The 19,459-nt window shown below is 37.8% G+C and overlaps 1 protein-coding gene and 4 non-coding genes across 5 annotated transcripts; 1 reads left to right on the top strand and 4 right to left on the bottom strand.

Moving 5' to 3' along the window:
- Window positions 1-4,736: 4,736 nt before the first annotated feature.
- On the bottom strand, window positions 4,737-4,808 carry trnaq-uug (transfer RNA glutamine (anticodon UUG)). Its single transcript has one exon. It is a non-coding gene; the product is annotated as a tRNA-Gln (tRNA).
- Window positions 4,809-5,572: 764 nt separating this feature from the next.
- trnaq-uug (transfer RNA glutamine (anticodon UUG)) lies at window positions 5,573-5,644 on the bottom strand. Its single transcript has one exon. It is a non-coding gene; the product is annotated as a tRNA-Gln (tRNA).
- Window positions 5,645-6,591: 947 nt separating this feature from the next.
- Window positions 6,592-6,662, bottom strand: trnaq-cug (transfer RNA glutamine (anticodon CUG)). Its single transcript has one exon. It is a non-coding gene; the product is annotated as a tRNA-Gln (tRNA).
- A 796-nt stretch (window positions 6,663-7,458) lies between these two features.
- Window positions 7,459-7,530, bottom strand: trnaq-uug (transfer RNA glutamine (anticodon UUG)). Its single transcript has one exon. It is a non-coding gene; the product is annotated as a tRNA-Gln (tRNA).
- Window positions 7,531-9,615: 2,085 nt separating this feature from the next.
- rnf167 (ring finger protein 167) lies at window positions 9,616-19,249 on the top strand. The gene is made up of 10 exons (XM_023284034.3): window positions 9,616-10,040; window positions 12,902-13,032; window positions 13,142-13,222; window positions 13,313-13,450; window positions 13,530-13,617; window positions 13,715-13,805; window positions 13,939-14,044; window positions 14,421-14,514; window positions 15,076-15,156; window positions 16,480-19,249. The coding sequence occupies exons 2-10, from the start codon at window positions 12,928-12,930 to the stop codon at window positions 16,893-16,895; spliced, it is 1,200 nt and encodes a 399-aa protein (XP_023139802.1). The 5' UTR covers window positions 9,616-10,040; window positions 12,902-12,927; the 3' UTR covers window positions 16,896-19,249.
- Window positions 19,250-19,459: the final 210 nt, after the last annotated feature.

Raw genomic sequence — 19,459 nt, 5'->3', positions numbered from 1 at the left:
AGAGGAACTGTTTGAAGAAACAAGTAGATGTTTTTGTTTCAGAATAGAAAACGTTTTAAGATATGTAAATTTATTTGTTTTTTTGGATTTTGTTATTGTGTCTTCTGTGTAATTAGATATTCAAAAGTGTCACTGGTGTTTTTCCAATTTTTTGTCTGTATTTAGATTCATCTTAAAAGTTTAGTCTTGGTCTTTTGTCATTCTGTATGATTTTATAATATTAGATTAGATGTCCAAATGTTTTGTCTTTTTAATGTGTAATTGTTGAGTGAAAAGTATTATTGGATGTGATGAGTAAAAATATTATTTTCAATATTAAATGTTTAAACTCTTGTAGTTTGTAATTTTAAGAACTTGTAGTAGATTTTAATGTGTAATTGTATATTAAAAGTTTTCATAGGAAATTGTGTTTAATTCCAAGTGAAAGTGTTATTGTCTTTAAGATGTTATTTTGTAAATAAACATTAAACTATTTAAATAAGTGTAGTAGTCTCTTTCACTTTTTGTTTGTATAGGCGTAGTGAGAGACAGCCAGACAACGGGGTTAGAAATAAGAGGTAGACCAGCTCATACAGCATGGGGTGTACAAGCGGGAGTCGAACCCGGGCCTCAGCGGTGGGGACCAAGTACATACGTCAGAGGCGTAACCCGTAGAGATACATGAGCACATATGTTCTCGCCTTGAAAACGTGTATAAATCCAATAGAAAGTCTAGGGATAGAGTTAGGGTTACAGAGCAAGGTCCTTACAGCATTAATGAAAAATAAGGTAAATTTAATATGACACATAAATATTTTTAATATTAATACTAAGCAACAGAATAATCCGAGAAATTAATCCACGGTTTTCCCTTCAGCATTGTGGGTCTAAATATCCTCTATCGGAGACGTGCAACCACAATGCTGAAGGGAAAACCCCAACTTTATTTTATAAATTTTTTGGGTTGAGTGGCTTATTATTAAATTATGAACATATGTAAAATTTAATTTCCATTTTTTGGGTACATTGCTACTGTCAGGACCTTCCTCTCCATCTCGATCTCTACCCTTTGTCTTTCTATTGGGTTGCTACACCTTTGCTGACAACCATCATGTGTGATCATATAACGCTGCGGGTTAAGCCACTGACGCATGTAGTAGGTCCTCAACGCTGAGGCCCTGGTTCGATTCCCGCTCGCAACCCCGTGCTATATCAGTTGTTCTCATTCTTATTTCTACCCCATTGTCTGGCTGTCTCTCACTACGCTTATCCATCAATTAACTGCAAAAGACTACAACACTTATTTACAAATTTCCTGTTTCTTTATTAAATACAATTCTTTAATTTCTTACATCTTCCCCCCCCCATACTTTATAAAAGTTTAATTGTCTTAACTTTTTCCCATTTATTTAATTGCTTCTTTTTGATGTACTTTCTTTCTTTAATCTTCTTCTTCTTTCTAGAATTTAACACCAACCTTAAATTTTTGGTGATTTTTACACATTTTGAAAAGCTATCAACTCAAACAGGGTAACACCGAGTGAGCTGAAATTTGACCAGGATGTACTCCAGGCATGGGTGATCAAAAGTTATCAAAATGCTCACCTTAAGTCTGAGGGCGTGGCCATGGCGGCCTCGTGAATTCTGATGCTTCGCCATGAAACATCAACTGCTGTGTAACTGCCCTAAACATGCTCCAATCTGCCTCAAACTTTACATGTGTGATCAGAGTCCAGTCCTGATCACATCCGTAGGCCGACATAAACTCTCGGTCGCAGCGCCACCTGGTGGACGTGCGTGGATTCGCCGACCAGCACGGATGCGAGGACCCGTCCAACGCTGCTTGCAGCTTTAATTTCATTTGCAACATTGCCAGTAGGAGCTGTTGGTTAAAGCAGCCTGAACCATCTGTGAGCAACTTGAGCCATATTGTTAAAAATGGCTGCAGTTTAAGGCTAGTAGAAGGACTGCAAACAAGAAAAATAACTGCCTGGTTTTATAACCTGACATCATTTTGGCATAATATAATAGTATAAACAGATCTTGACTTTGATTTACTAATGTGAAACATATTTTTCCTCCATTCTGACAACATCATATCAGATTGTTTATGCTGTCATTCTTACATCATTTAGCAGCATGATAGAGATGATGCAACTGAAGTATGTCATCACTCACAAAGACACTCTTCCAAATCACCTGTGGGTCAGAGTCTGTACGGACACAGAAGCTTTGGGAGGCAGAGCCATCAACCACAACAGTGGACTCACTCTCAGATGATATAATTATAACTCCCAAAGGTAAGCAGCTTAATGCTGGGAGGTTTAGGAGAGGGGAAATGTTGTAGTTTCTCACTCAGGGCTTGAAGTACAAGGGAGCCGGAGGGAGTTTAGCTTCTCTAAATAAGTCATGTACTCCGTTTTTCATTTTTTTGAGTAGGTGGATGAGTGTTCAATCTTTAAAATATTGACAATATTACATTTTTAACATGCATGTCTATTTTTTCTTATCTTTGTCATCATGAATCATGCATAAAACTGGCCTTTTATTAGTGTATGATTCATGCATGAAGGCGATTCATCAGTTTTTCACTTTAACATACATACAGTGCCAGTGCAAAGTCCTAAACTTAACCCACTTTAAGTTAAAAATTAGAGAAAAAACCTTGTCTGTGCCATCCTCAGTAAGGCAGTACAACAAACCTAACCTTACAGAGTGCTGAAAGCAGACAGCAGCTGCTACTTTTCATCTATTTCCTTATGCTTATTATTCATAATCTTATTAATAGAAACTATGGTCAATAAAAGGTCAATAAAGTGCTTTAAAAACATTATGTCTGCCTTTGCTGACATCAAAAAGTGAAAAAAAAGTGAGCTGCTGCCAAAAGCCATGTTATACTTCGCACACTAAATGCATTTACCTTCAGACTCATCTTGTGGTGCATTCTGACACTCTAAACGAGACATATTATGAAAACAGTCACTAAAATGTTCAGTCTGTGACCTTTTGATAAAGCATGTGAGGAAAAAAATTCTCTGCCCACAAAGACAGCATGGTATCTTGTTGTCAGAACAGTTATAATTCAATCTAGGATGACTGGAGGGTTCGACGTGAGGGCAGTAAAGCACTTTGGAGAGGTTGTGACTGAGTGCTTTGCTGGAAAATGACCATTTTTAGGCCCCAGAGTTACAAGGCCTACCTTACAAAATGTGATAGTTCATTCAGTTGCTCTTAAAGTTAGTCCAAAAATCATTATTTAAAATGATATGACATTTGATAATGTTAAATTGTGCTTTTGCCGTGTATTAACAAATTTACCGTTACATTCTTTACATAAGGAATGGACCATCTTGCTGCACATTTTCATGCCTCCAGTTGGTTTAATCTCTTCCTAGCTTTACTGTGAGAGCACATTTTACATTATCACTACTGGTTCAAGTTCTAAGAGAAGCAAACTGGTCACTGTTCTTGTTCCATCCTAGAGTCTTGCATTAAGACATGTCATGATCACTACGATCTGTAAGGACTGCTTGGTCTAAAATTTTTACTCTTGTTTTCCACTTTGTGACTCAGGACAAATTTCTTTTGCTAAAAGAAAGAGTCTACAGAGACTCATAAAAAGGAGAGGACACACAGTCATCATTCATCTCATAAAAGTGTAGCCACAGCAGCAGGCTTCACAGATGCCTTGTAGCGAGATTTAGGTTTTGACACTGGCAGAAGAGGATTTACTCCACAGGCTGCCTGACTCCAATTACATGAGAGATCAGCGTGGGGTGGCATCACTGGAAAAACACAATCCTGGGAGCATCCTCCACGTCTATTTGGTTTCTGGAAAGTCATAAGACTTCTCTCCTTCATCATAATGGTCAACCAGTTGGAAACTGATAAAACTGGAAACATCATATGTAAAGAAATTTACTAGACAAGTTGTGTCTTTTATCTTAAGGATCATCTTGGCTCCTGTTAATAACAAGAAGCGGTATCGCTCTGAGGCTGCAGAGCACAATGTACTGCCAATGTGAACATGTATATTTGTGTTTTTGCACCTTCCCTCTCCAGTACTATCATTAAAAAAATGATTTCTTCTTCTAAATGTGCCTTGTGATTAGCCAGTGCACCTGATTTCACAATTCAGTTATTTTATTTATTATTTATTTTTTGGTTGTTAATAGGATAATTGATTTTTGTTGAATCTGGTCATTCCCAATGAAAACAGTGACAATAAAGAAAACTCTGTTTGTGGCACTACAGAGATGCTGCCACTTGAGGGCAGTGCTGACAGACATATAATGACTGAAGACTGAGTTCTCTGTCAGTGACCATCCTGAGTGCTTTAACATGAGTTTATCAAATCAGAGAGCAATGGTTTGGTATTGAGTGTTTACAATGGGCAGCACTTATCCTATTTATTGTATATACTGTGAGAAACGATGCTGCCAAATTGTTCTTCTCCACTGTTGGCAATAAGCTGTCTTATAGGGGAACTTGTGATTTGTTGGATTTTTGAAATACAATTTTATAGAATATTAACCTTAATTTTTAAAATAAGGCAGGTTTTTGGTAGAGCATATAATGTTGTAGGTTGTAGATAGTAGATAGTGAGGTGATGTTGTAATATATAAGATATTATAAGGTTTTAACCTTAATATCAAAGCTGTCAGGTGTATTTCCATGGCAGTGGGGTACTCAGTGACTGAAAACTGGAGTCATATGTAGATCTTTTTCAAACAACCCCATCTAACTGCCATGAAATCAGGTTCCACGGAGATTTGAACTCAGATCACTGGATTCAAAGTCCAGAGTGCTAACCATTACACCATGGAACCCCCTTGTATATGACATTCCCTTGTATTAAACAGGCCATGCAACATACATCACACATCATCCTGGGAGCTTTTTATTTATCATCATACAAAGTTTAATAAAACATTCTACAAACATATAATTTATTTACATGCAAATCAGATGCATTTTCATACTATCTGTATACTTTTTGCTGACAGTGAAACAAAATCAATGTGAGCATTCTCTGGTTTGTCAGAACTATTTGGTGGTATGTGGTTGAATTGGGGATAACTATGCTTTTTAATCCCATCTGTATGGGAAACATGGCCAAACAGAAACGTCCAAGGAAAAGAATTTTGTCCAAAGAAGTTATTCTAAGTAACTCCAGTCCTATGAGTAAATATGCAGCCCTCTGACAGAGCCTCTGTTGGCTGTGTGGAGTGGCCAGACTTTAGTCTGCGGTTGCATGTGGCCATCCTGAGCCACCACTGGTCTTGTGGAAGTCTACGTAATGTTGTTGTCCATTTATGTATTTATTGGAAATGATATAGAAATAGTTCATTAACATCAACACATTTTGCTCAAATAATAGTCTTTTAAAACAGAGCATGGACTACAAAATCATGGGCTAAGCTTTATCAGATTGATGCTCTGATTCTCCCAGCAGTTTTCAGTGAAGGCCTATATTCATGATTTCATCTGAATAATTTTTGTGAAAATGCCATCTACACTGTCCAATACAGTATGTGGAAGAGAGAGAGTGTGAGCACACTTCAAATACACCAAAGACTACAAATAATCCTGCAGGTTCCACCAAGATTCTAACTCGGATCATTGGATTCAAAGTCCAGAGTGCTAACCATTACACCATGGAACCCTTTTCAGATGTCTGCCATCGGTCAAATAGAGTCACAGTTTAAATCACCATGCATTTTATAGAGCATGTGCAACATAGATCATTTTTGAAAACCTGTTGTTTTTAAGTTTTAGTCACAAGCAAAGTCTAATATTGAGCTGTATGTTTTAATTAGTTCTGATTATTTTTGTCAGAATTTATGATGTTGTAGATGGAAGAGGATAAAGACAGATTTATTTATACCCTATTATGTTAATGGCAATATTTAGAGCACTTTACTCTGAGATTGCAGATTTACTCGTGGTTTACTAGAGTTCCCAGAAGTAGAATAGGAGGCAGAGCCTTCAGTTATCAGCTCTTCTGTTGTAGAATCAGCTCCCAGTTTGGGTTTGGGAGGCAGACACAATCTCTACTTTTAAGATTCAGCTTAAAACTTTCCACTTTAATGACGCTTATAGTTAGGGCTGCTCAGGATCACCTGATCCATCACTTTTTACGCTGCTATATGTTTAGACTGCTGTGGGGCTGCCATTATACACAGAGCATCTCTTCTCTACTATCCTTTCTCTGTTCTCCAACCACTGCCCACCCCCTCATGTCCATCCTCACCTAGATAGCTGCTTTCACTCAACCTGGTTCTGTCTTAGGTTTCCAGTAAAACTGAATTAATTTTCAGGTGAATTGTTATTAACGTAATACTATTACCGGTGAAGCATTAGAGCAACAATCATTAGGCGTCTCAGTATCCTGAGCTGCAGAACATGTAATTCACCTATTTTGCCTCCAATTGTAAAGTAATCCAGAAATAGCCCTTCATCAGTTCCCCACCACAGAACCTGGTAAACAGTACAGACACTGCTTCTACAACATCCACACTGGGATTTTACAAGAGTGTTTTCTCATTTTTTGCAGAGGGAAGAGTTTCTAGCTTACCTCACTGCACGAGATTTACATGATCTCTCTTACTGAGGTTCCACTGAGATTTGAACTCAGATTACTGGATGCAGAGTCCAGTGTGCTAACATTACACCATGGAACCACAAAGTCCAGCCCACACTGCCAAATTCTGAGATGATGTCTTGATCTATTCTCACTGACAAATGACCTTAATAACATTACAGGGTACTACATGTACGTGACATGCTGCATACATGGACATGAAGAGAATGGGAGACGGTGACATGAGGCCAAACCTTTGAAAAACTATTTATAGAGTGATTCATAAACATATTGAGCACCTTAAGAAGCAAACCTAAATTGTATAAACAAAAGGAAAACTATTTATACACTATCTACATGTGTATCTTTACATAACAGTAGTATAAAAACACAAAGTAATATGTATGGTAATTGAGCTTCAGAGACTGTTAGCACTTTGCTGATCTGAAACCACCTGGTTTAATATCAGCCAGTGTGAGATTGTAGAATTTTGTTGTCCATTTATTTATTTGTTTTAAATGTCTCCACATAGAAACGCACTGCAAGGGTAATTGTGTCTTCAAACAAAGGATGGACAGAAAAAAATTGATCTCAGCATCATCTGATGGTTAAGATTTACAGTGCAGGAGGGAAAAAAGCAGAGAATCTGAAAAGTGGAGGAGGTCAACACTACCTTTCCCAGTAGGTACTAGTCTCACCCTGTATTCAGGATTTCATTTGATGTGCTGAATTCATGAAAATTCCCCATGTATTTCCCCTTGAAAATGAAATTCAGTTTATTATTCATGAAATATTAAGCAAATGCCACGATACTGTCCAGCCACTGTGGCAAAGTGTTATACAATGTTGAGTACTTTATAAATGAGGAGAGCTTTCCTTCCACATGGTAAAGCATTAGGTTCCACTGAGATTTGAACTCAGATCACTGGAGTCAAAGTCCAGAGTGCTAACCATTACACCATGGAACCCCCTATGTATACAGAAAACACAATGAAATGTACATTTAAAATCTTTCTTATTGATTGTCATATAAAGGACAAAGATAGAGACAAAGACAAATGTGTTTATTCAGGTTGTTATTAACTTAACTACTGAAGCAGTGAGGCAGTGATAATAAGCTTATAGCTCACAGGCAAATTCAAGACCATAATAGGGTGTGAACTGGCTTGCCAGCCATACAATACAATTCACACTGGGGTTTTAAAAATATGAATTTCTTTTATTGTTATTATTTTTATTGCTTATTTATGTAGTAAATATTCAATTACGTCTCTTGGCATTTACTCAGTTAATTCTGAAAGAAATCCTTTCAAAGAAAGATTATTTATTGGCCTTTTAATGTTCGTTCATTTTATTTGTTGTGAAAATGTTGGGCAACAAACATCAGTTACTGATATCCTGAGCTGCAGAACACGTAACAAATCTCTTTTGCCTCAAACTGTAAATTAGTCCACAATCTGTCATCAGTTCTCCTCCACAGAACCTGATCATCAGAGAAAACAGTGTTGCCTTTGGTGCAGGACTGTGATCTGCAGTTTGGTCACCTGTTTCATCTCCATGGTGACAGCAGATGATAGAAGAGGACAAAAAATGATGTGCTGCACATGCACCAGACAGACCTGACACCTGATTAAAAGCTTGTTTTATAAATGTTGTAGTGCTTTATGAAGCAACCTGCCCAGTAAGATGAGAGTAACAACAAACGTTCATCTACAGACACAGTATGGAGCAGTTCTACCAGCAGAATGGCTTCGCTGGCAACATAAACCTTATCCGGTTTGGCCAATCAAAGATCAGCTTCTGCCATCGAAATAAACACAACTGCTCTTGATTCTGTGGCAAAAATACCACCGGTGCATGATACAACTCAGTGTCACATCTAAAGGTAGTACTAAGGCCTGATCAAGGAGAAATTCTGGCACAATCAATATGAAATCTTAACACGTCCCTCTTCTCAGCCCCCAAAAGCAACAGGAAATTGCAGCCCTTGTATTTAAATGTTTTTGCTTCAGAGTAAACTAGTGGCAACGCAACAACAAAAAAGGGAACTACAGTTGAGCAATCTAAACTCAAGAAAAAGGAACAAAAAGACAAGTGGTCAAACTCTTACAAGTACAAGACAGAACAAAAGCACATGATGGTTACCTGAATGTTGACAGAATGTTGCCCTGTGACAGATGGTGCATCATTAAAATAGTATAGTATATTTAAAGGTCATTTTCTCATACATGATTTTCAATAGAAAGATAATATCTTGCAGGTCACATGCCTGAGTCACAGGATATCCATGCAGGATCTGTGAATGCTGATCTGTAGATAAATGTCCAACCCACTGTAATCTCATTGATTGATTGCAGTGAATCTGGTCTGCTAATGTGGCAATCTCCATTACAGGTGAGGTCAGGTAAATCTATTTTATATAATAATAGTAGGATTTTTACTTTAATATTTCAGTCAGTCCAGGAAGTTAGCATATGTACACAGTAAAATTGCAGGTTCTCAACCTTTATATATAGGTTAGTTTGTATAATTTGTATTATTAGCATTGTAAATAAATAAACCAGCAAACTGTCTATCAAACATTAGTGCAGTTAACTCAATTTTATCATATAGGTCACAGTGAAGAGGATTTAAACTATAACAAGTAATGAATGCAGAGTGATAAAACAGTATCCAAGGGCTTAAGAGTCCCTGCTAATGAATGCATCTATAAAATGTTGCCATAATCTGGTATCAATAGTTGTTTCTATAGGGTTTTTTCTATAATCCAGTGGATAACATGATTTAGTCCTGACATTTATGTCCTGATATTTGTATTCTTTAAGATTACCACTGCAACCTTTCATTTGGCTCAATTAGGCTTTCATTAGACATTTCGCATTCAGCTAAACCACAGGTGGTCGTCTAGAAGCATAAAAAGCTGAGAGAAGCTCGCATGGTTTTCTGTAGAGGACTGAGGCCTGCAGGGTTCTCGGGTCATTGCTGTTTGCCCTTATGGCCGCTGGGGGCGCTGTGGCTCGTGGCGCCTGTGAGTCAGTCTCCTGATACAACACGACGAGGAAGCGGGGACCAAGAAGCAATAACAAACAAACCTAGCAGCAGCAAGCTAACGCAAGTTGGGGAGACTTAGCGTATAGGTTGTCGTGTTTCCTTTCCATATCGGTGTATATTTTGTGCACCGCGTACAAAACGATCTACACGGTGTACAAAAAAGACATATTTTAGTCTGTCACGTAGACAACGCCGTTGTTATCTAACATCTGCTAACATTAGCCAAACGTCAGCTAGCGTTAAGTTAATCCTCCCCGTCTTGGTCGTTTTCTTGTGAAATGAAATAATTGTCAGGAAAATTGCCAGGCGTTTAGGAATTTGTTAAGAAGTTGTCGTCTTTATACGGTACATGTGAGAAAATCAGGTGAGACAACTGGAACAATCAAGATTACAACCCTGACGGAGCAGATACTAGCGGGATACCGAGGTATGTAGGTCCACTAAATAATATTACTATGATGGCTTCTGGTAACGTTAATTGATTGGATTATACAAAAAAGTGAGCTGACAACTAAATACTAGTCGCATTGTAGTGTTTTAGACTACTTAAATTTTACAAATTAATGGCATGTTTGGAGTGGGAGCGGCTAAATAAAGTTGTTTGTCGGGAAGTGATAAGGAAACATTAGCTACATAGTTAATAAGTTTAGCATTGTTGCGACAGAAGCAACTCAGCAATAGCAGATTATTTCTTTACTGACTTCCTGTTGGCAGCCACAACATCGAAATGTGTTTTGTCGATCAAATGTACTCACAGTGTGTTTCAGGTTGTTTTTGTTAGTCACACAAGAGATTGAGTTAATGGCTAACTAGAGTCATTAAGTACTCCACGCAAAGTCCTTGGGACACATAAACATGCCCTTAATTATTGTGCTAACTTATGGCCAACTAGCTCAACGTGAGAATTGCATTGTATTGCCTTATACTTATGATGCACTGATTGTTATATTTGCTTATCTGTCAATAATTAGGCTACTGTAACATGTTTTCAAATAAACCCCTGATCTTCATCTGCAGCCACATAAGGGTTTCCAAGTCTAAATTGGGTTGGATCAGGTTTTCCCATTGTCAAAATCAAATATACACTCACTGGTCACTTTATTAAGTACACTTGTTCAATTACTTGTTAATACAAATGGCTAATCAGTCAACCACAACTCAATTCATTTAGACATGTAGAAGTGGGCAAGACAACATGCTGGAGTTCAAGCAGAGCATCAGAATAGGGAAGAAATGGGATTTAAGTGACTTTGAACGTGGCATGGTTGTTGGTACCAGACGGGCTGGTCTGAGTTTTTTAGAAACTGCTGATCTACTGGGATTTCCATGCTCAGCTATCTCTAGGGTTTCCAGTGAATGGTCCAAAAAAAGAAAATATCCAGTGAGCAGCAGATGTGTGGACAAAAATGGTCAGAGGAGAATGGACAGACTGGTAGGAGATGATAGAAAGGCAACAGTAACTCAAATAACAACTCATTGCAACCAAGGAATACAGAATACCATCTCTGAATGCACAACACATCGAACCTTTAAGATGGGCTACAGCAGCAGAAGGCCACACCGGGTGCCACTTCTGTCAGCTAAGAACAGGAAACTGAGGCTACATTGTCACATGCTCACCAAAGTTGGGCAACTGAAGATCGGAAAAATGTTGCCTGGTCTGATGAGTCTCGATTTCAGCTGCGACGTTCAGATGGTCAGAATTTGGATAACATGAAACAACATGAAAGCATGGATCCATCCTGTCTTGTATTGATGGATCAGGCTGCTGCTGGTGGTGTAATGGTGTGGGGGATATTTTCTTGGCACACTTTGGGCCCCTTTGTATCAATTGAGCATCGTTTAAATGCTACAGCCTGCCTACAATTCTACAATTTCATTTAACAGATGCTTTTATCCAAAGCGACATACAACTGAGAGTAGATACAACACAAGCAAGGATCTAGTCAGGAAAAAAACAACCTGGATAAGTGCCATAAACCTGAATATTGTTGCTAACCATGTCCATCCATTTATGGCCACAGTGTACCATCTTCTGATGGCTACTTCCACCAGGATAATGCACCATGTCACAAAGCTCAGATCATCTCAAAATGGTTTCTTGAACACGACAATGAGTTCACTGTACTCCATTGACCTCCACAGTCACCAGATCTCAATCCAGTAGATCCCTTTGGGATGTGGTGGAACAGGAGATTGGCATCATGGACATGCAGTCAACAAATCTGCAGTAACTGCGTGATGCTATCATGCCAATATGGACCAAAATCTCTGAAGAATTTTTCAAACACCTTGTGGAAAATATGCCATGAAGAATTAAGGCAGTTCTGAAAACTTTTAGTAGCAAAGTGTCCCCAATAAAGTGGCCAGTGAGTGTACGTAAAGGAAAACAGACTGTAAATTTAGTTTTTGAACAGCCAGTTACAGACGAGTCACTAGTTAAAGGAAAAACATGAACTGAATTTTGAAGACAGTTATGTGACTCACATGTAATGGCCCTGTAAATCACCAGATCTTTACCCAATTGAACACCTGTGGGAGATTTTGAACTTTCGTGTTTCTTTTCGTTTCTACAGTAGAGTTCAATGCCAAGGTGCATTGAAGCTGTTCTTGCAGCATATGGTAGCTCACCACCTTACTAAGACACTTTTGCTTGTTTTTTTCCTTTAATTTGTCACTTGTATGTATGTGAGCACACTCTAGATTAGACCCAATTACTCATCTGGGATGCAGTGGTATGAAAATAGAGGTTTTTCATAAATCCTTACTTTATACCAATCCAAGAGGAAAAAAAGTATATATACAGTATGTGGCAGGTTTTTGTACAAGAAGTCATTGTCCCTTATGTTGTATTTTAGACCTGTAAGTAACCGCATTAGAGGAGTTGCCTAGCAGAGAGTTAATGCAATTTCATGGCTAATTTGTTTCAGACTATAGTTAAATGTCAATATGTTAATGTTTTTTGAAAAACATGTCCTTTTGTTAAAAAAATAGGTCTTGTGAAGTATTGTCACAAAGTAGTAGAATCACAGTCACCTTCAAAAGTACTTGACTTAGGTTTGTTTCCCTCCAACATGACAGTATAGTTTGTGTTCACTTCACAGTTCCTCGTTTGCATATCCATGCATATATTTACACAGGCAAACCACCTGAATTATCTGTTTGCATTTGCATGTTAATGCCAGGGTGTAGTCTAACTGCAAGAGCAGCTTCAGCCTGAAAGTTAAAGCAATTCTCTTCTTATTGTAAGTAATGACTCTCCCTTAATCTGCTGTATCTGTTTTGAAGGTTAGTGCAGCTGTAAGCAACCAAGGATGGCTCACCTTAGTGTGTGGTGTGTGGGAACTCGACTGAGTGTCCTTCTACTGGTCGTCTGCAGCATACTGGTCCCCTCGCCTACACATGCCTATATATATGCTGTAAGTTATCATGGCATTTTAACTCATAGACATTAGTCTAGACATTAATTCTTCAAATTATCCTGAAGCTTATGTCAGTTCTTACATTGTGTATATATTGTTTTGACAGCATTATAGCAATATGACTTCCATGTTGTTTGAGGACCTACCTGCCTTGTTTGGATCTCCGCTTCCTAAGGATGGGTTAATGGTGAGAGCAGAGTGTTGTAGAAGGAGTTCGTACAGAAAATCAAAAGTCATAATCTGTTACACTGAGGTTTTTTTTTTCTCTTTTTAAAAGGGAGTTTTGGTGGTGTCCCGTCCACTTAATGGCTGTGCACCAATAGACCCTCCTCCTCCACTGCCACCATCCTTTGATGCCAACACCACCAAATTTGTCGCTCTCATCAGACGCTATGATTGCAATTTTGATATAAAGGTCAGTAGTGTTTGACGTTGAAGGATTTTTAGTGTCTGTGAATAAAACTGGTCTAATGCAAAAAAAAAACTGGTTTCAGGTTTTACATGCGCAGCAAGCTGGATACAGTGCTGCAATTGTTCACAACATGTATTCAGAGACTCTGCTCAATATGAACTATAGCAATGGTAAATATTTCTCAAATATATGCAAATTCAAACCTTGCACATTCACACTATCCATGGTCCAGTGTCATTTTACTGAATTACAATTTTTCCGTTGCAGAGACTATTGCAGAGCAGATTGTGATCCCCTCTGTATTTACCAGCTACTATGCTTCCGAAATCTTCAGGAAATTCATAATTCCAGAGCAAGGGTCAGTAAAAAGAACATTTTTAGAACTAAATACAGCCAACCTTTAACAGTCAGCATTAGATTGGCATAATCTGGCATAGAATGATTTTTTTTCTCCATCTGATGCATGTTTTTTTTCTTTTCTTGGCCTACAGGGCCTATGTGATCCTCAAGCCAGAGTTTGCATTTCCACTGTCATACTACCTTATTCCCTTCACGGGAGTAGTAGGCATGATTATTCTTGTGATGTGTGTCGTCTTGGTAAGTATGTATGACCTTGGTGTTTTGTCAGTATTTAAGACATTCTTTCATACACCTTTTGGGATTTGGAGTTTACAGTTGTTAAAATTAAAAGGGCAATTGTGCAATTGTTTCCGTACGTTGTATTTGGCCCATGGGAGGAGAGGCAAGCTTATCTTTGCATTGTAAAGCAGTGACTTCATTTTCCTGTTGAGGTGGTGCATTTATTCCCTAGACACGTGTTTTTGTTTAGTTTAAAGACCTGAAAGTCCATTTTCTAAACCAGCTTCAGAATAGTGGGGTCCTGCATGAGCACAAAGAACAAACCCACTGTCACATGTTGAATGTCAGTGTGAGTCTCTTGCCATCAGTAACATTTCCTTTTTGCATTGTTCAGATTATTCGTTGTGTACAGTACAGAAAAAGGCTGAGGAAAAATCGTTTGTCCAAGGAACAACTGAAGCGGATCCCAACACACAGGTTCAGTAAAGGTAATGACATGTTCACTGTTTGGGTGCTCCATTGTTTTTAAAATACTGAGAACTACAGTTGATCAATTGACTAGCTGTCAAGTCCTTTTTAAAAAAATCTAGTTTCTATTCTCCTTCTTAAATTTCAATAGTTTCTGGTTTATTTCCCTCCCTATGACAGTAAATTGAATATTTTTAGGTTGTGGGCAAAACAAAATATTTAAGGATGTCATGTTGGGCTTTGGGAAACACTGATGACTGTTTTTTGACAATTTTCTGCCATTGACCAATCCACCAATTAAATCAAGACTATACGCTGCAGATTAATTAACAATAATCGTTGGTTGCAACCCTATTAAGAAGCAACTGCAATACTGGCGTTTTCCTAGCATGTGATTTTGAAGACTGTATTGTGTCTTCTGTTATATGCAAAGCTTTTTACTTAAATAATATGCTTCTCGCTTAATTGGACAATAAGTAGTTGAAGACTTTTCAAAATATATCAGACTTTTAATACATTTTTCATTTACAAATTTGAAGGATGCTGATTTGACGTTGCTCACTTTTTGTCCTTCATTGCAGGAGATGATTATGACGTGTGTGCAATCTGTCTGGATGAGTATGAAGAAGGAGACAAGCTGCGAGTTCTACCTTGTTCACATGGTAAATATTTCACATGACATGATGATGATCATTACACTGTAAAACCCAAATGTTATGGCACATCAAGAAAAAGGTGTGCAGGTGATTTTAACAATATTGATGGCAATGTACTCATTAAAAGAAGTTGAAAGATAATATGAGGTGCCCTCAGAACTCTCAACAACAAAAAGAAATGGGATTGCATCAGTCATTTTTGAGTAAAGACAACTTCTAGTGTAATTATTTTCAGCCAATCGACCAGTCTACATTGAATCAGCAAAAACTTTTCTGCCATAATCAAAGATATGTTTAATTACGGTACCACCTCCTATATCGTAAGTTTTTATACTGCTTACTCTTTCATTCAGTTGGTCGAGCTAGTATTTACACATCATTTAACAGGATTTTTTTATGTTATGTACTTAATTACAGTGATTAGGCCTTTTTTATTGATATCACTTGGAACAAAAAGACTTGTCAATAAGATGAGCCTGTTAAGTACCAAGCCAAGCACAAGAGTTGTTTCAAGCAGATATATAGTTGACAGTTACTTCAATAGGAAAAAAATGACTCAAACTTTTCTTGCCCCTACACAAATTTAAAGCCAAAATGAAACTTTATAATTTTCTACCCACTAGTTTGCTAAACTGAAGGGTAATGTGGCCAAATTTCACTGTTAAGTATGACCAGCATTAGCAACATGATGCCATGCAGCATATTCCTTCAACTTACTTAGCAGGTGTAGCTTAACCTTTGTACATGAGTCCACTTTTGGAGCTTTTGCAGCTTTTCACAGCTGAAAATATTCTCAAATTCACTGATTTAGAAGACTGTATTTGTGAAAGAAATGATACTCACCTTTAGCTGGCCTTTGTATTACATTATCCTCTAAGTCACAGTCTTGAATTATGCAGGTATGGTGAGTGTGTAGGGAAGGGGAAACATTAAGTTATTGAATACCTAAATCTGAATTCAGTTTTAAATAAATTAGTGTAGAAATTTTAGTTTTCATTGCACACAATATTAAACTGATGCAATTACCAACATTTTTATGTCTATCCATCGAAATCAGGTTTAAAGTGAAAATGTTTATCTAAATCATTAAAATGGATTTTTTAATCTTGCAACCATGCATTTAATGAAGAGGAAATGTGTCCCTTAAATGTTGTTGCTTCAAGTGTCAAATGGCTACAGCACTAGTTTTGATCAGTGTTTGCTTTTAAACGTGTTTATTCACTTGTGTTATGTATTGTAGTCAGTAAAGCCTCTGTTGCACATTGTCCTTTTTTTTTTTTTTTTTAAAAAGTCTTTTCTAAGTTTCTTGAAATTCTTCTTGTTTTTCAGCGTACCACTGCAAATGTGTGGACCCGTGGCTCACACAGACCAAGAAGACGTGCCCTGTGTGCAAACAGCGCGTCACCCGGAACACCACGGAGCACTCAGAGTCCGAATCCGAGGAGGAGGCTGGAGGACGTGGAGAGGAAGAAGGAACGGAGGGCGATGCAGACTCGGAGCGCACTCCTCTGCTTCGACCCTCCAACCCAGGGTCCCCCTTAGGAAGCCCAGGGGCCTATTCTGCCACCACCACCACTACTGCCCAGTGCCTCACCTCCCCCGTACGCTGCGACTCACCCATCCTGGGCTACGAAGGCTACTTCTCCCCGCAGGAGGAAACGGACTCAGAAAGCGATGGAGAGGACAGGCACCACACCAATGATGACACTGCTCAGCTGATTGGTAGGGATCGAGTGGATGTCTGATGGCCGGAACTTAGCTGCAATGAGATTACTCTTAGTTTAACCTAAAAATGGTCTTTCTATCTTGAAGTGTGCTGTTATCGCACATTACTTTAAAATAGTTTGCAGATTTATTGGGACACTTAGGATACTTGCCACATTTGTTGATTGTAGCAGAATCTTTGACCCAATATCCAGAGGAGGTCTACTTTAAGTGTCAAAGCACATGCAGATCTTCTATTGATCAGTTTTTAACAAAATCTACATGTCGAACATCAGTCTACACAAATTCACTCCTGTACTGTTGTCTGTAGACATACTTTTCGATGCACGGTGTAATTTATAACTCGATCACGCCACTCGACTTGACCTAATCACTAGTGCTGCACAAGGTGAATGGGCCACTTCAATGTCTTTTTAAGCAAGAGTATGATTCCTGTAGATGAAGCCTGTGTTGTCAAAGTTATCATGCTTAAAGTTGATCTTCAACGTACTCCGTTAGGTTTAAGCAACGTTAGTCCACTTTTAAGGTCCTATGTTGTCTTAACAATAATCGTTTTATACCTGACACTCCTTTCCCCTAAAATGTTTGTCTTCGTTTTGATTTTTTAATAGCTCCAGTGCTTATTTCGAACATTTTTAAATTACGTTTCAGTTTTTGAAATCTAATTTTTTTTCTCAAATTTAACAGTAAATTATGCTATAGTAGAACCTTGCAAAGATGTTATACATTTCTGCTGCTTTTACATTGTTACTGATAGTACTGTGTGGACTGTTTAAGAAAAGTATTTTTAGCTTTATCCAGTTTGTCAAGTTGAACAAACTCAGGTTCATAGCAAACAAAAAAAAAAAATATAGAGGTCAAACGAATAACATAGTGAGAAAATGATGGGTTTTGGTCTTGTGATCTGTCTTAGATTTTTGCTTTTCTTTGAATCTGTAAAATGTAGATTGATGAATATTTAATAGCTTTTTTCCCATTTTTATATACTGTTTAACTGAATGATAACATGATAAATTGTGGGACTCGGAGGGTGTTTTTAAGAAAAAGAGCATTGCCTTACATTGGCCTTGTTGTACATGTGTATGTTTAATGTTTAGAAATTGACACAACAGGATTGACACTTCTTTCCCCCCCCCCCGCTTGTTGAACTGTATTTAATACTGCTGGTTAGAAAAGCTTATATGTTGTAGCTTGATCTGAAAACCTGCTCCGCATTTGTTTGTCCAGTGTCAAGAAAGAGAAGGCCTGTGTTTTCACATGTTAAGCGCTAGTGATGATAGAGCTAGTCGGCACCGTCATGCTTGATTTGCACCTGAAAACTTGGACAATATCAGCAGCCGTCAAACAAGATGCAGTTTGTTCCTCTACTGTATGAGGTGGCCTGGGTGGAGTATGTGCTGTTGATTTATATAAATACAAATAGACACCTTAAAAGTAGTTCTGGCCAAACTGCTTCACACCTCCAAACACACACACTTTTTACATGGGCACTAACTGTACAGCATGATGACTTAAAGTACTTTACACCTTTACCCATACTTTTATATTGACATGGATGGAGCTGTACAGGAAATCAGAACTGCAATTTAAGCTTACTGCCATCTGTAATGAAAATTATTGTGCAATTATTTAGGATTTTTTGTCAGTTAGTATGACATATCCTACTTTATCATCTCAGCATGAAACTAAACTTCCTCTTTCAGCAGATGAAGGATGAAACTTATCTGTCCAGACCCCACTACTGCAGATAATGATGAATGGAAATCGCTGCACATGGTGTATGTAATTCTGTGTCTGAGGATTAGTTTTCAATAAGTTGCATTTAGATGTTGGAGGTTGAAAAGGGGAATCAGCAGGACTGTAAAATCATAACATTCCACCTTTATATTTTACTGCTGATTGACTAAAGGACTCCACATTATTAAGATTTGATTGGGACTTGTTGGCAATAGTCTTTATTGTAAAATAGAACCGCTGTTTTCCTACTTACAATATGCTTCAACTATCTTTTGTACTGTACCTTTTTTTCTCTATGTCTCAGTTTTAGAGACTGTTGTAAAACACATGAAAATAATACCTGTTTTTTTTCATTTTTCTGTTTTCTTTTAGAATGTGCCTAGATTATTAAACTTAATAAATGTACAGTGTCAAGTATAATTTTTGGTGTATAAAGCAGGATTGAGAATCTTTAGGATGTCTAAACACAGTCTGTGGAAAGCTGCATTTTACGTGTGATTCGTGGAAGATTAAATGGCATTGAAATGTGACTGTGCTGTTAGTTTAGGTGAGAAAATGTAAGTACAACTTCTTGACAAGGTTTATTGAAGTACATGATGATTCTTAATAAAGCCACTATGACGAAAATTGTTACAAAGTGGTTATGTTTTTACAGCGTGTGCTATCACATTTTTTTAATAATATAGACAGTTACACAGCTACAGTTCAAAGCATAATCAAAGAGTACAAGGATTTCCATAGTGGAAATAATCTCATAGGGCGTACCAGGAGGACTACAGTGACCGCTGCTCTGGCAAGGATGGTAGTGTCCAGACCTGAATCCCACTAAGAATCTATGGAGGAAGTA

The sequence above is a fragment of the Amphiprion ocellaris genome, chromosome 14 (genome assembly GCF_022539595.1).
Source record: "Amphiprion ocellaris isolate individual 3 ecotype Okinawa chromosome 14, ASM2253959v1, whole genome shotgun sequence".
Classification (NCBI taxonomy): Eukaryota; Metazoa; Chordata; class Actinopteri; family Pomacentridae; genus Amphiprion; species Amphiprion ocellaris.
The sequence above is the reverse complement of the archived record's forward strand: the minus strand, read 5'-3'. Positions and strand labels throughout refer to the sequence as shown.

Bases quoted from the DNA above. Each gene is read 5' to 3' on its own strand.
- rnf167 (XM_023284034.3), top strand. From the start codon at position 12,928: ATGGCTCACCTTAGTGTGTGGTGTGTGGGAACTCGACTGAGTGTCCTT. The intron at 14,045-14,420 runs GTAAGTATGTAT...TGCATTGTTCAG, and splicing joins TTGTGATGTGTGTCGTCTTG to ATTATTCGTTGTGTACAGTA. The intron at 14,515-15,075 runs GTAATGACATGT...CCTTCATTGCAG, and splicing joins AACACACAGGTTCAGTAAAG to GAGATGATTATGACGTGTGT.